General features: G+C 42.3%; 1 protein-coding gene across 1 annotated transcript; it reads left to right on the forward strand.

Annotated features, from left to right (window-relative positions):
* The first annotated feature begins 12,069 nt into the window (after positions 1 to 12,069).
* Positions 12,070 to 14,885, forward strand: LOC124020186 (zinc finger protein 436-like). The gene is made up of 2 exons (XM_046335519.1): positions 12,070 to 12,526; positions 14,713 to 14,885. Exons 1-2 carry the CDS (start codon positions 12,214 to 12,216, stop codon positions 14,883 to 14,885), a joined length of 486 nt encoding a protein of 161 aa, XP_046191475.1. The 5' UTR covers positions 12,070 to 12,213.
* The last annotated feature ends 5,378 nt before the right edge of the window (positions 14,886 to 20,263 follow it).

A 20,263-nucleotide genomic window follows, 5' to 3' on the forward strand; every position in this document is an offset into this window, starting at 1 on the left:
GATGTAGGCTGAACAGTGGGACAGATGTAGGCTGAACAGTGGAACATAGGACAGGTGAAGGCTGAACAGTGGAACATAGGACAGGTGCAGGCTGAACAGTGGAACATAGGACAGATGTAGGCTGAACAGTGGGACAGATGTAGGCTGAACAGTGGGACATAGGACAGATGTAGGCTGAACAGTAGGACAGATATAGACTGAACAGTGGGACATCGGACAGATGTAGGCTGAACAGTGGAACATAGGACAGGTGAAGGCTGAACAGTGGGACATAGGACAGATGTAGGCTGAACAGTGGGACATAGGACAGATGAAGGCTGAACAGTGGGACATAGGACAGATGTAGGCTGAACAGTAGGACAGATGTGGGCTGAACAGTGGGACATAGGACAGGTGTAGGCTGAACAGTGGGACATAGGACAGGTGAAGGCTGAACAGTGGGACATAGGACAGATGTAGGCTGAACAGTGGGACATAGGACAGGTAAAGGCTGAACAGTGGGACATAGGACAGATGTAGGCTGAACAGTGGGACATAGGACAGATATAGACTGAACAGTGGAACATAGGACAGATGTAGGCTGAACAGTGGGACATAGGACAGGTGAAGGCTGAACAGTGGGACAGATGTAGGCTGAACAGTGGGACATAGGACAGGTGAAGGCTGAACAGTGGAACATAGGACAGGTGAAGGCTGAACAGTGGGACAGATGTAGGCTGAACAGTGGGACATAGGACAGATGTAGGCTGAACAGTGGAACATAGGACAGATGTGGGCTGAACAGTGGGACATAGGACAGATATAGACTGAACAGTGGGACATAGGACAGGTGAAGGCTGAACAGTGGGACATAGGACAGATGTAGGCTGAACAGTGGGACAGGTGTAGGCTGAACAGTGGGACAGATGTGGGCTGAACAGTGGGACAGATGTGGGCTGAACAGTGGAACATAGGACAGATGAAGGCTGAACAGTGGGACATAGGACAGATGTAGGCTGAACAGTGGAACATAGGACAGATGTAGGCTGAACAGTGGGACATAGGACAGATGTAGGCTGAACAGTGGGACAGATGTGGGCTGAACAGTGGAACATAGGACAGATGTAGGCTGAACAGTGGGACATAGGACAGATGTAGGCTGAACAGTGGGACATAGGACAGATGTAGGCTGAACAGTGGGACAGATGTGGGCTGAACAGTGGAACATAGGACAGATGTAGGCTGAACAGTGGGACATAGGACAGATGTAGGCTGAACAGTGGGACATAGGACAGATATAGACTGAACAGTGGGACATAGGACAGATGTAGGCTGAACAGTGGGACAGATGTAGGCTGAACAGTGGGACATAGGACAGATGTAGGCTGAACAGTGGGACATAGGACAGATGTAGGCTGAACAGTGTGTCATAGGACAGATATAGACTGAACAGTGGGTCATAGGACAGATGTAGGCTGAACAGTGGGACAGATATAGGCTGAACAGTGGGACATAGGACAGATGTAGGCTGAACAGTGGGACATAGGACAGATGTGGGCTGAACAGTGGGACAGATGTAGGCTGAACAGTGGGACATAGGACAGATGTGGGCTGAACAGTGGGACAGATGTAGGCTGAACAGTGGGACAGATATAGGCTGAACAGTGGGACATAGGACAGATATAGACTGAACAGTGGGACATAGGACAGATGTAGGCTGAACAGTGGGACATAGGACAGATGTAGGCTGAACAGTGGGACATAGGACAGATGTAGGCTGAACAGTAGGACATAGGACAGATATAGACTGAACAGTGGGACATAGGACAGATATAGACTGAACAGTGGGACATAGGACAGATATAGGCTGAACAGTGGCTCATAGGACAGATGTAGGCTGAACAGTGGGACATAGGACAGATGTAGGCTGAACAGTGGGACATAGGACAGATATAGACTGAACAGTGGGACAGATGTGGGCTGAACAGTGGGACATAGGACAGATGAAGGCCCAATACATGATGGGTCAGTAGTTCCCAGACACTCGGAATGTGTCTAGACTTTCCAGTGTTTTCCCTCCTGCATGTATTATAAAGGATTGTGTTTGTGGATGTGTTTTCTGGGCGAGGGTTTGGTTTGTGCCCTAGTGCACAGTTGATTCAAATAACCAACTCATCATCAAGCTTTTCTTGATGTGTGTTAGAGGACCTGAAATCACATGAGAGAATATAGAGGCTCTGTTATAATCTCCACCCGGCACAGCCAGAAGAGGACTGGCCACCCCACATAGCCTGGTTCCTCTCTAGGTTTCTTCCTAGGTTTTGGCCTTTCTAGGGAGTTTTTCATGAGAGAATATAGAGGCTCTGTTATAATCTCCACCCGGCACAGCCAGAAGAGGACTGGCCACCCCACATAGCCTGGTTCCTCTCTAGGTTTCTTCCTAGGTTTTGGCCTTTCTAGGGAGTTTTTCATGAGAGAATATAGAGGCTCTGTTATAATCTCCACCCGGCACAGCCAGAAGAGGACTGGCCACCCCACATAGCCTGGTTCCTCTCTAGGTTTCTTCCTAGGTTTTGGCCTTTCTAGGGAGTTTTTCATGAGAGAATATAGAGGCTCTGTTATAATCTCCACCCGGCACAGCCAGAAGAGGACTGGCCACCCCACATAGCCTGGTTCCTCTCTAGGTTTCTTCCTAGGTTTTGGCCTTTCTAGGGAGTTTTTCATGAGAGAATATAGAGGCTCTGTTATAATCTCCACCCGGCACAGCCAGAAGAGGACTGGCCACCCCACATAGCCTGGTTCCTCTCTAGGTTTCTTCCTAGGTTTTGGCCTTTCTAGGGAGTTTTTCATGAGAGAATATAGAGGCTCTGTTATAATCTCCACCCGGCACAGCCAGAAGAGGACTGGCCACCCCACATAGCCTGGTTCCTCTCTAGGTTTCTTCCTAGGTTTTGGCCTTTCTAGGGAGTTTTTCATGAGAGAATATAGAGGCTCTGTTATAATCTCCACCCGGCACAGCCAGAAGAGGACTGGCCACCCCACATAGCCTGGTTCCTCTCTAGGTTTCTTCCTAGGTTTTGGCCTTTCTAGGGAGTTTTTCATGAGAGAATATAGAGGCTCTGTTATAATCTCCACCCGGCACAGCCAGAAGAGGACTGCCCACCCCACATAGCCTGGTTCCTCTCTAGGTTTCTTCCTAGGTTTTGGCCTTTCTAGGGAGTTTTTCATGAGAGAATATAGAGGCTCTGTTATAATCTCCACCCGGCACAGCCAGAAGAGGACTGGCCACCCCACATAGCCTGGTTCCTCTCTAGGTTTCTTCCTAGGTTTTGGCCTTTCTAGGGAGTTTTTCATGAGAGAATATAGAGGCTTTGTTCTGACTGTTGTTTTTGACTGAGAATATTTATTGTTTTTCTCTTTTCCTTTAATGGTTGACATGTTCTGGATTCACTGACCTTCATGTCTTAAAGTAATGATGGACTGACCTTCATGTCTTAAAGTAATGATGGACTGACCTTCATGTCTTAAAGTAATGATGGACTGACCTTCATGTCTTAAAGTAATGATGGACTGACCTTCATGTCTTAAAGTAATGATGGACTGACCTTCATGTCTTAAAGTAATGATGGACTGACCTTCATGTCTTAAAGTAATGATGGACTGACCTTCATGTCTTAAAGTAATGATGGACTGACCTTCATGTCTTAAAGTCATGATGGACTGACCTTCATGTCTTAAAGTAATGATGGACTGACCTTCATGTCTTAAAGTAATGATGGACTGACCTTCATGTCTTAAAGTAATGATGGACTGACCTTCATGTCTTAAAGTAATGATGGACTGACCTTCATGTCTTAAAGTAATGATGGACTGACCTTCATGTCTTAAAGTAATGATGGACTGACCTTCATGTCTTAAAGTAATGATGGACTGACCTTCATGTCTTAAAGTAATGATGGACTGACCTTCATGTCTTAAAGTAATGATGGACTGACCTTCATGTCTTAAAGTAATGATGGACTGACCTTCATGTCTTAAAGTAATGATGGACTGACCTTCATGTCTTAAAGTAATGATGGACTGACCTTCATGTCTTAAAGTAATGATGGACTGACCTTCATGTCTTAAAGTAATGATGGACTGACCTTCATGTCTTAAAGTAATGATGGACTGACCTTCATGTCTTAAAGTAATGATGGACTGACCTTCATGTCTTAAAGTAATGATGGACTGACCTTCATGTCTTAAAGTAATGATGGACTGACCTTCATGTCTTAAAGTAATGATGGACTGACCTTCATGTCTTAAAGTAATGATGGACTGACCTTCATGTCTTAAAGTAATGATGGACTGACCTTCATGTCTTAAAGTAATGATGGACTGACCTTCATGTCTTAAAGTAATGATGGACTGTCGTTTCTCTTTGCTTATTTGAGCTGTTCTTGCCATAATATGGACTTGGTCTTTTACCCAATAGGGCTGGCTATCTTCTGTATACCACCCCTACCTTGTCACAACACAACTGATTGGCTCAAAACGCATTAAGAAATTTCACAAATGAACTTTAAACAAGGCACACCTGTTCATTGAAATGCATTCCAGGTGACTACCTCATGAAGCTGGTCGAGTCATCAAGGCAAAGGGTGGCAACTTCGAAGAATATAAAATGTATTTTGATTTGTTTAACACTTTGTTTTTGGTTATTACATGATTCCATATCTGTTATTTTATAGTGTTGATGTCTTCACTATTATTCTACAATGTAGAAAAAATAGTAAAAATAAATAAATAAATTAACTTTTCAATCAGTAGGTCCAAAAGTCTAAGGCTGTTATAAATATAAGGCTGCGCACATTGCAACAATATGCCAACAAAACAGGATAAACAGTTACAAATGAAGGGCATTATTATGTGATCCTCCACCCATGTTGTGAGTTGTGTTATGTTGTGGGCTGTGTTATGTTGTGTTATGTTGTGTTATGTTGTGTTATGTTTTGGGCTGTGTTATGTTGTGTTATGTTGTGGGCTGTGTTATGTTGTGTTATGTAGTGGGCTGTGTTATGTTGTGTTATGTTGCGGGCTGTGTTATGTTGTGTTATGTTGTGGGCTGTGTTATGTAGTGGGCTGTGTTATGTTGTGTGTTATGTTGTTATGTTGTGTTATGTTGTGGGCTGTGTTATGTTGTGTTATGTAGTGGGCTGTGTTATGTTGTGTTATGTTGTGGGCTGTGTTGTGTTGTGGGCTGTGTTGTGTTGTGGGCTGTGTTGTGTTGTGGGCTGTGTTATGTTGTGGGCTGTGTTGTGTTGTGGGCTGTGTTATGTAGTGTTATGTTGTGGGCTGTGTTGTGTTGTGTTATGTTGTGGGCTGTGTTGTGTTGTGTTATGTTGTGGGCTGTGTTATGTTGTGGGCTGTGTTATGTAGTGGGCTGTGTTGTGTTGTGTTATGTTGTGTTATGTTGTGGGCTGTGTTGTGTTGTGTTATGTTGTGTTATGTTGTGGGCTGTGTTGTGTTGTGTTATGTTGTGTTATGTTGTGGGCTGTGTTATGTTGTGTTATGTTGTGGGCTGTGTTGTGTTGTGTTATGTTGTGTTATGTTGTGGGCTGTGTTATGTTGTGGGCTGTGTTATGTTGTGTTATGTTGTGGGCTGTGTTGTGTTATGTTATGTTGTGTTATGTTGTGGGCTGTGTTATGTTGTGTTATGTTGTGGGCTGTGTTGTGTTGTGGGCTGTGTTATGTTGTGGGCTGTGTTATGTTGTGTTATGTTGTGTTATGTTGTGGGCTGTGTTATGTTGTGGGCTGTGTTATGTTGTGTTATGTTGTGGGCTGTGTTGTGTTATGTTGTGGGCTGTGTTATGTTGTGTTGTGTTGTGGGCTGTGTTGTGTTGTGGGCTGTGTTATGTTGTGGGCTGTGTTGTGTTGTGGGCTGTGTTGTGTTGTGGGCTGTGTTATGTTGTGGGCTGTGTTATGTTGTGGGCTGTGTTATGTTGTGGGCTGTGTTATGTTGTGGGCTGTGTTATGTTGTGTTATGTTGTGTTATGGGCTGTGTTATGTTGTGGGCTGTGTTGTGCTGTGGGCTGTGTTATGTTGTGGGCTGTGTTATGTTGTGTTATGTTATGGGCTGTGTTATGTTGTGTTGTGTTATGGGCTGTGTTATGTTGTGTTATGTTGTGGGCTGTGTTATGTTGTGGGCTGTGTTATGTTGTGTTATGTTGTGGGCTGTGTTATGTTGTGGGCTGTGTTATGTTGTGTTATGTTGTGGGCTGTGTTATGTTGTGTTATGTTGTGGGCTGTGTTATGTTGTGGGCTGTGTTATGTTGTGGGTTGTGTTATGTTGTGTTATGTTGTGGGCTGTGTTATGTTGTGGGCTGTGTTATGTAGTGGGCTGTGTTATGTTGTGGGCTGTGTTTTGTTGTGGGCTGTGTTATGTTGTGGGTTGTGTTATGTTGTGTTATGTTGTGGGCTGTGTTATGTTGTGTTATGTTGTGGGCTGTGTTATGTTGTGGGCTGTGTTATGTTGTGGGTTGTGTTATGTTGTGTTATGTTGTGGGCTGTGTTATGTTGTGTTATGTTGTGGGCTGTGTTATGTTGTGGGCTGTGTTATGTTGTGGGCTGTGTTATGTTGTGTTATGTTGTGGGCTGTCTTATGTTGTGTTATGTTGTGGGCTGTGTTATGTTGTGTTATGTTGTGGGCTGTGTTATGTTGTGGGCTGTGTTATGTTGTGGGTTGTGTTATGTTGTGTTGTGGGTTGTGTTATGTTGTGTTATGGGCTGTGTTGTGTTGTGGGCTGTGTTGTGTTGTGTTATGTTGTGGGCTGTGTTATGTTGTGGGTTGTGTTGTGTTATGTTGTGGGCTGTGTTATGTTGTGGGCTGTGTTATGTAGTGGGCTGTGTTATGTTGTGGGCTGTGTTTTGTTGTGGGCTGTGTTATGTTGTGGGCTGTGTTATGTTGTGTTATGTTGTGGGCTGTGTTATGTTGTGGGCTGTGTTATGTTGTGGGCTGTGTTATGTTGTGGGCTGTGTTATGTTGTGTTATGTTGTGGGCTGTGTTGTGTTGTGGGCTGTGTTATGTTGTGGGCTGTGTTGTGTTGTGGGCTGTGTTATGTTGTGGGCTGTGTTATGTTGTGGGCTGTGTTATGTTGTGTTATGTAGTGTTATGTTGTGGACTGTGTTGTGTTGTGGGCTGTGTTATGTTGTGTTATGTTGTGGGCTGTGTTATGTTGTGGGCTGTGTTGTGTTGTGGGCTGTGTTATGTTGTGTTATGTTGTGGGCTGTGTTATGTTGTGGGCTGTGTTATGTTGTGGGCTGTGTTGTGTTGTGGGCTGTGTTATGTTGTGTTATGTTGTGGGCTGTGTTGTGTTGTGGGTTGTGTTATGTTGTGGGCTGTGTTATGTTGTGGGTTGTGTTATGTTGTGTTATGTTGTGGGCTGTGTTATGTTGTGGGTTGTGTTATGTTGTGTTATGTTGTGGGCTGTGTTATGTTGTGGGCTGTGTTGTGTTGTGGGCTGTGTTATGTTGTGTTGTGGGTTGTGTTATGTTGTGTTATGGGCTGTGTTGTGTTGTGGGCTGTGTTATGTTGTGGGCTGTGTTATGTTGTGTTATGTTGTGGGCTGTGTTATGTTGTGTTATGTTGTGGGCTGTGTTATGTTGTGGGCTGTGTTGTGTTGTGGGCTGTGTTATGTTGTGGGTTGTGTTATGTTGTGTTATGTTGTGGGCTGTGTTATGTTGTGGGCTGTGTTATGTTGTGTTGTGTTATGTTGTGGGCTGTGCTGTGTTATGTTGTGGGCTGTGTTATGTTGTGTTGTGGGTTGTGTTATGTTGTGTTATGGGCTGTGTTGTGTTGTGGGCTGTGTTGTGTTATGTTGTGGGCTGTGTTATGTTGTGGGCTGTGTTATGTTGTGTTGTGGGTTGTGTTATGTTGTGTTATGGGCTGTGTTGTGTTGTGGGCTGTGTTATGTTGTGGGCTGTGTTATGTTGTGTTATGTTGTGGGCTGTGTTATGTTGTGTTATGTTGTGGGCTGTGTTATGTTGTGGGCTGTGTTATGTTGTGTTGTGTTGTGGGCTGTGTTATGTTGTGGGTTGTGTTATGTTGTGCTATGTTGTGTTATGTTGTGGGCTGTGTTATGTTGTGGGCTGTGTTATGTTGTGGGCTGTGTTATGTTGTGTTGTGTTATGTTGTGGGCTGTGTTATGTAGTGGGCTGTGTTATGTTGTGGGCTGTGTTGTGTTGTGGGCTGTGTTATGTTGTGTTATGTTGTGGGCTGTGTTATGTTGTGGGCTGTGTTATGTAGTGGGCCGTGTTATGTTGTGGGCTGTGTTGTGTTGTGGGCTGTGTTATGTTGTGGGCTGTGTTATGTAGTGTTATGTTGTGGGCTGTGTTATGTTGTGGGCTGTGTTATGTTGTGTTATGTTGTGGGCTGTGTTGTGTTGTGGGCTGTGTTATGTTGTGTTATGTAGTGGGCTGTGTTGTGTTGTGGGCTGTGTTATGTTGTGGGCTGTGTTATGTTGTGGGCTGTGTTATGTTGTGGGCTGTGTTATGTTGTGTTATGTTGTGTTGTGTTGTGGGCTGTGTTGTGTTGTGGGCTGTGTTATGTTGTGGGCTGTGTTGTGTTGTGGGCTGTGTTATGTTGTGTTATGATGTGGGCTGTGTTATGTTGTGGGCTGTGTTATGTTGTGGGCTGTGTTATGTTGTGTTATGTTGTGGGCTGTGTTATGTTGTGTTATGTTGTGTTATGTTGTGGGCTGTGTTATGTTGTGTTATGTTGTGGGCTGTGTTATGTTGTGGGTTGTGTTGTGGGCTGTGTTATGTTGTGGGTTGTGTTGTGGGCTGTGTTATGTAGTGGGTTGTGTTGTGTTGTGGGCTGTGTTGTGGGTTGTGTTATGTTGTGGGCTGTGTTATGTTGTGGGCTGTGTTATGTAGTGGGCTGTGTTATGTTGTGTTATGTTATGTTGTGGGCTGTGTTATGTTGTGGGCTGTGTTATGTTGTGTTATGTTGTGTTATGTTGTGTTATGTTGTGGGCTGTGTTATGTTGTGTTTTGTTGTGGGCTGTGTTATGTTGTGGGCTGTGTTATGTTGTGTTGTGGGCTGTGTTATGTTGTGGGCTGTGTTATGTTGTGGGCTGTGTTATGTTGTGGGCTGTGTTATGTTGTGGGCTGTGTTATGTTGTGGGCTGTGTTATGTTGTGGGCTGTGTTATGTTGTGGGCTGTGTTATGTTGTGGGCTGTGTTATGTAGTGGGCTGTGTTATGTTGTGTTATGTTATGTTGTGGGCTGTGTTTTGTTGTGGGCTGTGTTATGTTGTGTTATGTTGTGGGCTGTGTTATGTTGTGGGCTGTGTTGTGTTGTGGGCTGTGTTGTGTTGTGGGCTGTGTTATGTTGTGGGCTGTGTTATGTTGTGGGCTGTGCTATGTTGTGGGCTGTGTTGTGTTCTGTTGTGTTCTGTTGTGGACTGTGTTGTGTTGTAGGCTGTGTTATGTTGTGTTATGTTGTGGGCTGTGTTATGTTGTGTTATGTTGTGGGCTGTGTTGTGTTGTGGGCTGTGTTATGTTGTGGGCTGTGTTATGTTGTGGGCTGTGTTATGTTGTGGGCTGTGTTATGTAGTGGGCTGTGTTATGTTGTGTTATGTTATGTTGTGGGCTGTGTTATGTTGTGGGCTGTGTTATGTTGTGGGCTGTGTTATGTTGTGGGCCGTGTTTTGTTGTGGGCTGTGTTATGTTGTGTTGTGGGCTGTGTTATGTTGTGGGCTGTGTTATGTTGTGGGTTGTGTTATGTAGTGGGCTGTGTTATGTAGTGGGCTGTGTTATGTTGTGTTATGTTGTGGGCTGTGTTATGTAGTGGGTTGTGTTATGTTGTGGGCTGTGTTATGTTGTGTTGTGGGTTGTGTTATGTTGTGGGCTGTGTTATGTTGTGGGCTGTGTTATGTTGTGGGCTGTGCTATGTTGTGGGCTGTGTTGTGTTCTGTTGTGGACTGTGTTATGTTGTGTTATGTTGTGGGCTGTGTTATGTTGTGTTATGTTGTGGGCTGTGTTATGTTGTGTTATGTTGTGGGCTGTGTTATGTTGTGTTAGGTTGTGGGTTGTGTTATGTTGTGTTATGTTGTGTTATGTTGTGGGCTGTGCTATGTTGTGGGCTGTGTTGTGTTCTGTTGTGTTATGTTGTGGACTGTGTTATGTTGTGTTATGTTGTGGGCTGTGTTATGTTGTGTTATGTTGTGGGCTGTGTTATGTTGTGTTATGTTGTGGGCTGTGTTATGTTGTGTTATGTTGTGGGTTGTGTTATGTTGTGTTATGTTGTGTTATGTTGTGGGCTGTGTTATGTTGTGTTATGTTGTGGGCTGTGTTATGTTGTGGGCTGTGTTATGTTGTGTTATGTTGTGTTATGTTGTGGGCTGTGTTATGTTGTGTTATGTTGTGTTGTGTTGTGTTGTGTTGTGTTGTGTTGTGTTGTGTTGTGTTGTGTTATGTTGTGGGCTGTGTTATGTTGTGTTGTGTTGTGGGCTGTGTTATGTAGTGGGCTGTGTTATGTTGTGGGCTGTGTTATGTTGTGTTATGTTGTGGGCTGTGTTATGTAGTGGGCTGTTTTATGTTGTGTTATGTTGTGTTATGTTGTGTTATGTTGTGGGCTGTGTTATGTTGTGGGCTGTGTTATGTTGTGTTATGTTGTGTTATGTTGTGTTATGTTGTGGGCTGTGTTATGTAGTGGGCTGTGTTATGTTGTGGGTTGTGTTATGTTGTGGGCTGTGTTATGTTGTGGGCTGTGTTATGTTGTGGGCTGTGTTATGTTATGTTATGTTGTGGGCTGTGTTATGTAGTGGGCTGTGTTATGTTGTGGGTTGTGTTGTGGGTTGTGTTATGTTGGTAAAACCTCTGTCTCTCAAACATAATTTGTGAACATAAAATTTAAACTAGAAGAAACGACAGGGATTATCCAGAACATTTAAATGACCAAAAACATCTACCTTTTTTAGATTTTGTGGCGTAGAGAAAGTCTAGATATCAGACAGGGGAGGTGATATAAATAACACTGAGTAAAAGAGAATGTTTTGGTATTTTCACCCTCCAGACATGATTCCCTAAAGGTCTTAATGATGTGATGCCCATGTTATGTTATGTTGTAAATGTGAACATGAATTGATGCCGCCACACCGCTTCAGCCGACTCTGACGTTTCTTTCCTGCGCTGTACCCAATGATTTGTGGAAACGTCCTTGATAGGTCGATGTCCTCGTTGTGGTTTCACAGACGTGTTTATTAAGTGTTATGTTGACGTGTTTATAAAGTGATATGTTATGTTGACGTGTTTATAAAGTGATATGTTATGTTGACGTGTTTATTAAGTGTTATGTTCACGCTGGATTAGAATATTTATGAAATGCACATTGTTATATTTGGTAGCACTTCTTTCGTGATGCTTGTTTTCCCTCGACTCCAACCCCATTGGATGCGTGGAACGGATGTGGGTGTGGCTATGTCTAAATACGGGTGCTAATTTTTGTTTTAACTCACAAAAGCTGTGAGGAAGGCCTCACCGCCGATACGTTTAATTGAGAGCGGTGACACTTTCAGGAGCAGTGTGGGAGTTTCTTATTGTTTCTCGCCATTACTGATGTCACCTTTAAAAACGTGTTCGGGTATAAAGCTGTAGTCATTTATGGGGGGGGGTGCAGGTTTTCTCATAACAGGGTTTGCCGTAACAGGGTTTACCATAACAGGTGTTATCATAACAGGGTTTCTTATAACAGGGTTTTCCAATAACAGGGTTTACCATAACAGGGTTTACCATAACAGGGTTTTCATAACAGGGCTTATTTGTAACAGGGTTGATTCGTAACATGTTTGTTAATAATGTACCTTTCCCTATTCAGCCTATACATTTGCGTAGAGGAAAGTATTATCTGTAAGAAGTAAGAGAACTGGTTATTTAACAATGATTTGTTTACATTGTTTTGCCAGAATATTGTTTTTGTTCAACTGTGTTACCCACTCCAGTCAGCAGATGGAGTGGTCAGCAGGTGATGCTTCATTCGTGACGTATAATGTAGTGGACGGGGAAGTTTTTTTCTACAACATCAATTCATCCACCTCGGTAGCGTGCTAGCCAACATAAAACCACAACATTTAAGCGCTTTAGGCCATTTTTGTTCATTTTATCCTCGGTGTTTTAAACACACTTAATGCGTATTTACTAGTTACTCTATTTAATGTACTATTTACGTGTTTAGCTAAGTAACACTCGGCTAATGCTAACTATCTTTCTAACATCCTCGACCATGAGCTCACTAAGCTACTCCCTCCCTGCTAAAGAAGAGGAGAAAGAAGCCCCCGTAAAAGAGGAGAAGGAAGAGGAGGCTGTTACAGTTAAACAAGAAGTAGAGGATGAGGCTGTTACAGTGAAAGAAGAGGAGAAAGACGTGAAAGAGGAAGAATTTACAGTGAAAGAAGAGGAAGAATATTTAAGAGTGAAAGAGGAGGATGCAGTTTTTGGAATGAAGGAGGAGGAGATTACTGTCCCGTTGGAGGAGGAAGGGAAGACTGGAGATCTGATTAACACCAGTAGGTGCTGTTTTAAAAACAGTGGAACAAACACTTTACGGTTCCAGCGTGTTTTCTGGGAGGGGAAACTGATTAGGATGTTCTCTAATGCTCAGAAAGAAACGACAGCTACAAATTATTCCAAACAAACCGTTTCACGCACACTTTTTCAATCTTCCATAATCAAAGTGATACCAAATCGTTTAGTTCATTTCCGCACCTTATCATAAAATTGCTTTGACATCACGGGTAGACTGAGGCTACAGTAGCCTAATAATGTTTAGGAAATGTTAAATTATCAATCCAAGATGTGTTTATGATTTCATGACACACAGGACGATCTAATTGAGTCTGATATGTTTTCAGTATATTATTTATCCAGTGTGATGACCATATTCTGCCAATTTAAAATATGGGTTAAGATAATTGATAATTCTATATTACAGTAAATGCTGAAGCGAAATCGGATGATAGAAAATGTGTCACGTCTGCCACCAGTACATCCCTATTCCACTGTCATTAACATTGTAATGTATAACGGCAGGGTAGCCTAGTGGTTAGTAACCGGAAGGTTGCAAGTTCAAACCCCCGAGCTGCCATGGTACAAATCTGTCGTTCTGCCCCTGAACAGGCAGTTAACCCACTGTTCCTAGGCCGTCATTGAAAATAAGAATTTGTTCTTAACTGACTTGCCTAGTTAAATAAAGGTAAAATAAATAACATGCCCATATGACAGATACAACATTGGAAAAACACTAGTTTACTGTACATTCGGAAAGTATTCAGACCCTTTACTCAGTACTTTTGAGTTCGAGGCTTTATCAGAAAGTTAGACGTTGTTTCTGAATAACCTAAAACATGGGAACCCTCCAGTAATAATGAGAGCGAGAGAGAAGGAACAATAGCAATATTGAAAAATCAGATGTGAAATTTGAACAAACCTTACAGTTGAGCAAAGCATTATGAAGACAGAAATGACATTAGAAAAAGCCCACCTTGTCATTTGGGAACCAAAAGCCTAATTCCTACTCATTTAAATATGAGGAAAGCAAGCCATGAAGAGTATTTTCCAAACAAATCTAATGAAGTGTTTAATGTCCTAAAGGCCAAGGCACACTGAAGCCGTTGTCGGGGCCCAACGCTCAACACACTTTATGTTGGGGTTTCCTTTATATTGGCAGTTACGACACTTAGTTGGTTTCCTTTATTTTCTCCGCCTGGGATCGAACCTGGCGAACCTACATTCATAACAATGGATATAATGCAGCCTATGACATTGATTGAAATACTGTAGTCCACAATATCCATTATTATAGAGCTCTGTTCAGCCTATAAACATGACATTATCTATTATTATGGAGCTCTGTTCAGCCTGTAACCATGATATTATCTATTATTATAGAGCTCTGCTCAGCCTATAAACATGACATTATCTATTATTATAGAGCTCTGTTCAGCCTGTAACCATGACATTATCTATTATTATAGAGCTCTGTTCAACCTGTAACCATGACATTATCTATTATTATAGAGCTCTGTTCAGCCTGTAACCATGACATTATCTATTATTATAGAGCTCTGTTCAACCTGTAACCATGACATTATCTATTATTATAGAGCTCTGTTCAGCCTGTAACCATGACATTATCTATTATTATAGAGCTCTGTTCAACCTGTAACCATGACATTATCTATTATTATAGAGCTCTGTTCAGCCTGTAACCATGACATTATCTATTATTATAGAGCTCTGTTCAACCTGTAACCATGACATTATCTATTATTATAGAGCTCTGATCAGCCTGTAACCATGACATTATCTATTATTATAGAGCTCTGTTCAGCCTAAAGACATGACATTATCTATTATTATAGAGCTCTGTTCAGCCTCAACATGACATTATCTATTATTATAGAGCTCTGTTCAGCCTAAAGACATGACATTATCTATTATTATAGAGCTCTGTTCAGCCTCAACATGACATTATCTATTATTATAGAGCTCTGATTATGACATCATGACATTCCATGAGATCAGGATTCTAGTTGGAACTCCACGTCTTTTGATTTTCAAATTACACCAAGACTTTTTTTGTAAACTGGCCTATGGTTATTGAGGCATGTGATTTGGATTCAACCTCCTAGCAAGAGAGTTGTGGAGGTGTCATTCAGGTCTCTATTTAAATAAACACTCTTGTCTTTGGCAGGAGAAAGACCAGACTCTGAGAAACCAGAGACGTCCAAACCAACAAGACGACACCACTGCTCCCACTGTGGAATGATGTTTAACCAGTTAAGGTGTCTGAAACGACATGAGAGAATACACACAGGGGAGAAGCCTTTCCAATGCTTCCAGTGTGGAAAGTGTTTTCCTTGTTAGCGAGCATGAAAAGACATGAGAGGACACACACAGGAGAGAAGCCTCATCACTGCTCCCAGTGTGGAAAGAGTTTTTTCTCATTAGGGTGCCTGAAAAGACATGAGATGATACACACAGGGGAAAAACCTCATCACTGCTCCCAGTGTGGAAAGAGTTTTAACCGGAAAGAATACCTGAAAGAGCATGAGAGAATACACACAGGTGAGAAGCGAGATAAATCTTTCCAATGCTCTAAGTGTGGAAATAATTTTTCCTTGTTAGCGAGCCTGAAAATACATGATAGAATACACACAGGGGAGAAGCCTCATCATTGCTCCCAGTGTGGAAAGAGTTTTAAGCTGAAAGGACAATTGAAACAGCATGAGATAATCCACACAGGGGAGAAGCCATACCACTGCTCCCAATGTGAAAAGAGTTTTTCCTGGTTGGGTCACATGAGAAGACATAAGAGAGTACACACAGGAGATAAGGATGTAGGCTGCTGAACAGTAGGACATAGAACAGACAGTCGTGAAGAGGGCACGAGAAAGCCTATTCCCCCTCAGGAGACTGAAAAGTTTTGACATGAGTCCTCAGATCCTCAATAGGTTTTACAGCTGCACCATAGAGAGCATCCTAAATGGTTGAATCACTGCCTGGTATGGCAACTGCTCGGCCTCCGACTGCAAGGCACTACAGAGGGCAGTGCGTACGGCCCAGTACATCACCGGGGCCAAGCTTCTTGCCATCCAGGACCTCTAAACCAGGCGGTGTCAGAGGAAGGACCAAAAAATGGTCAAAGACTCCAGCCACCCTAGTCATAGACTCTTGTCTCTACTACCACACGGCAAGCCTTACCGGAGCGCCAAGTCTAGGTCCAAGCCATAAGACTCCTGAACATCTAATGGCTTCCCAGACGATTTGCATTGCCCCCCCCCTTCCCCCTTTTACACTGCTGCTACTCTCTGTTATAATCGTCCGTGCATATTCACTTTAATAACTCTACCTACATGTACATATTACCTCGACTAACCGGTGCCCCTGCACATTGACTCTGTACTGTTACCCCCTGTATATAGTCTCCACATTGACTCTGTACTGGTACCCCCTGTATATAGCCTCCACATTGACTCTGTACTGGTACCCCTGTATATAGCCTCCACATTGACTCTGTACTGGTACCTCCTGTATATAGCCTCCACATTGACTCTGTACTGGTAACCCCTTGTATATAGCCTCCACATTGACTCTGTACTGGTACCTTCTGTATATAGCCTCCACATTGACTCTGTACTGGTACCTCCTGTATATAGCCTCCACATTGACTCTGTACTGGTACCTCCTGTATATAGCCTCCACATTGACTCTGTACTGGTAACCCCTGTATATAGCCTCCACATTGACTCTGTACTGGTACCTCCTGTATATAGCCTCCACATTGACTCTGTACTGGTAACCCCTTGTATATGGTCTCACTATTGTTATTTTACTGCTGTTCTTTAATTACTTGTTACTTTTATTTATTTTTCTTATTTTACATTTTCTGTAAATGACTGAATTGTTGGTTAGGGGCTCGTAAGCATTTCACTGTAAAGTCTTCACCTGTTGTATTTGGTGCATTTGACTAATAACATTAGATTTGATATTAAAGCTGATCTACCCCTTAAAATAACAAATAACTGTTACTGATTAAACCCAAAAGGCATATTCTATTCTATGGTTACCAACTCCTCCATTAATACCTGTTGTAGGTCAGTCCAACAAGAAGCTGTGTCTGTGTAAGTCCTATCAGGGGCACAACTCCTCCATTTAATACATGTACATACAGAAATGCAATTGTTCATTGAATCAGTCTAAGACTTTGCACATACACTGCTGCCATCTAGTGGACAAAATCTAAATTGTGCCTAACCTGGAATAGTACACTATGGCCTTTCTCTTGCATTTAAAAGATGATGATGCAAAAAAATATATATATATCTTTGTGTTATCTTTTACCAGATCTAATGAGTTACAGTCTCCTACATTAATTTCACATTTCCACAAACTTCAACTTCCTTTCAAATGGTATGAAGAATATGCATATCCTTGCTTCAGGTCCTGAGCTACCGGCAGTTAGATTTGGGTCATTTTCTGGGAGGAATTTGGGGGGGGGAAAAAGGGGTCTGATCCTTATTAAGGGCTGTGTTTCGTGTGGGCGTGACCCTGGTGTGACGTTTTAAGAACCATGTAAATCTCTATGACACCTCCACTGTGGGGCTTTATTTCCTTTGTTACCATAGCGAGTTCTGAAATATGCTACGTCAATTATTCATTGAGGCTGAAGATGGAATAAGAAGCGTATTGATTGTGTAATCGATGTGTAGGTTCAATCATTATTCTAATTTAAATTATGAGTCTAAGTTCCTGAAAGACACGTAAAACGTAGCCTACCGATCGTCCAAAACATTAGAGTCTGGTCCAGTCATTCAATGTGATGATTTTGAACCTTGGTTGTTTAGATTAAAGGATCTGTTACTGCTAGGGCTCCTCATTCAGGCTCTGTTGTGTATCTTTATGTATCCTACTGTAGGGCTTGGTTGTTCTAGATTAAAGGTCTGTTGTATCCTACTGTAGGGCTTGGTTGTTCTAGATTAAAGGTCATCCTACAGGCTCCTGGTATCCTACTGTATCTAGATTAAAGGTCTGTTGTATCCTACTGTAGGGCTTGGTTGTTCTAGATTAAAGGTCTGTTGTATCCTACTGTAGGGCTTGGTTGTTCTAGATTAAAGGTATCCTCTGTTGTAATCCTACTGTAGGGCTTGGTTGTTCTAGATTAAAGGTCTGTTGTATCCTACTGTAGGGCTTGGTTGTTCTAGATTAAAGGTCTGTTGTATCCTACTGTAGGGCTTGGTTGTTCTAGATTAAAGGTCTGTTGTATCCTACTGTAGGGCTTGGTTGTTCTAGATTAAAGGTCTGTTGTATCCTACTAGGGCTTGGTTGTTCTAGATTAAAGGTCTGTTGTATCCTACTTGGTTGTTCTAGATTAAAGGTCTGTTGTTCTAGATTAAAGGTCTGTTGTAATCCTACTGTAGGGCTTGGTTGTTCTAGATTAAAGGTCTGTTGTATCCTACTGTAGGGCTTGGTTGTTCTAGATTAAAGGTCTGTTGTATCCTACTGTAGGGCTTGGTTGTTCTAGATTAAAGGTCTGTTGTATCCTACTGTAGGGCTTGGTTGTTCTAGATTAAAGGTCTGTTGTATCCTACTGTAGGGCTTGGTTGTTCTAGATTAAAGGTCTGTTGTATCCTACTGTAGGGCTTGGTTGTTCTAGATTAAAGGTCTGTTGTATCCTACTGTAGGGCTTGGTTGTTCTAGATTAAAGGTCTGTTGTATCCTACTGTAGGGCTTGGTTGTTCTAGATTAAAGGTCTGTTGTATCCTACTAGGGCTTGGTTGTTCTAGATTAAAGGTCTGGTATCCTACTTAGGGCTTTGTTCTAGATTAAAGGTCTGTTGTATCCTACTGTAGGGCTTGGTTGTTCTAGATTAAAGGTCTGTTGTATCCTACTGTAGGGCTGTTCTAGATTAAAGGTCTGTTGTATCCTACTGTACTGTTCTAGAGGGCTTGGTTGTTTAAAGGTCTGTTGTATCCTACTGTAGGGCTTGGCTTTGTTCTAGATTAAAGATTAAAGGTCTGTTGTACTGTATCCTACTGTAGGGCTTGGTTGTTCTAGATTAAAGGTCTGTTGTATCCTACTGTAGGGCTTGGTTGTTCTAGATTAAAGGTCTGTTGTATCCTACTGTAGGGCTTGGTTGTTCTAGATTAAAGGTCTGTTGTAATCCTACTGTAGGGCTTGGTTGTTCTAGATTAAAGGTCTGTTGTATCCTACTGTAGGGCTTGGTTGTTCTAGATTAAAGGTCTGTTGTATCCTACTGTAGGGCTTGGTTGTTCTAGATTAAAGGTCTGTTGTATCCTACTGTAGGGCTTGGTTGTTCTAGATTGTTCTAGATTAAAGGTCTGTTGTATCCTACTGTAGGGCTTGGTTGTTCTAGATTAAAGGTCTGTTGTATCCTACTGTAGGGCTTGGTTGTTCTAGATTAAGGTCTGTTGTATCCTACTGTAGGGCTTGGTTGTTCTAGATTAAAGGTCTGTTGTATCCTACTGTAGGGCTTGGTTGTTCTAGATTAAAGGTCTGTTGTATCCTACTGTAGGGCTTGGTTGTTCTAGATTAAAGGTCTGTTGTATCCTACTGTAGGGCTTGGTTGTTCTAGATTAAAGGTCTGTTGTATCCTACTGTAGGGCTTGGTTGTTCTAGATTAAAGGTCTGTTGTATCCTACTGTAGGGCTTGGTTGTTCTAGATTAAAGGTCTGTTGTATCCTACTGTAGGGCTTGGTTGTTCTGATTAAAGGTCTGTTGTATCCTACTGTAGGGCTTGGTTGTTCTAGATTAAAGGTCTGTTGTATCCTACTGTAGGGCTTGGTTGTTCTAGATTAAAGGTCTGTTGTATCCTACTGTAGGGCTTGGTTGTTCTAGATTAAAGGTCTGTTGTATCCTACTGTAGGGCTTGGTTGTTCTAGATTAAAGGTCTGTTGTATCCTACTGTAGGGCTTGGTTGTTCTAGATTAAAGGTCTGTTGTAATACTGTAGGGCTAGATTAAAGGTCTGTTGTAATCCTACTGTAGGGCTTGGTTGTTCTAGATTAAAGGTCTGTTGTATCCTACTGTAGGGCTTGGTTGTTCTAGATTAAAGGTCTGTTGTATCCTACTGTAGGGCTTGGTTGTTCTAGATTAAAGGTCTGTTGTATCCTACTGTAGGGCTTGGTTGTTCTTGGTTGTTCTAGATTAAAGGTCTGTTGTATCCTACTGTAGGGCTTGGTTGTTCTAGATTAAAGGTCTGTTGTATCCTACTGTAGGGCTTGGTTGTTCTAGATTAAAGGTCTGTTGTATCCTACTGTAGGGCTTGGTTGTTCTAGATTAAAGGTCTGTTGTATCCTACTGTAGGGCTTGGTTGTTCTAGATTAAAGGTCTGTTGTATGCTACTGTAGGGCTTGGTTGTTCTAGATTAAAGGTCTGGGCTTGGCTTTGTTCTAGATTAAAGGTCTGTTGTATCCTACTGTAGGGCTTGGTTGTTCTAGATTAAAGGTCTGTTGTATCCTACTGTAGGGCTTGGTTGTTCTAGATTAAAGGTCTGTTGTATCCTACTGTAGGGCTTGGTTGTTCTAGATTAAAGGTCTGTTGTATCCTACTGTAGGGCTTGGTTGTTCTAGATTAAAGGTCTGTTGTATCCTACTGTAGGGCTTGGTTGTTCTAGATTAAAGGTCTGTTGTATCTACTAGGGCTTGGTTGTTCTAGATTAAAGGTCTGTTGTATCCTACTGTAGGGCTTGGTTGTTCTAGATTAAAGGTCTGTTGTATGCTACTG

The sequence above is a fragment of the Oncorhynchus gorbuscha genome, unplaced genomic scaffold (assembly GCF_021184085.1).
Source record: "Oncorhynchus gorbuscha isolate QuinsamMale2020 ecotype Even-year unplaced genomic scaffold, OgorEven_v1.0 Un_scaffold_766, whole genome shotgun sequence".
Taxonomy (NCBI): domain Eukaryota; kingdom Metazoa; phylum Chordata; class Actinopteri; order Salmoniformes; family Salmonidae; genus Oncorhynchus; species Oncorhynchus gorbuscha.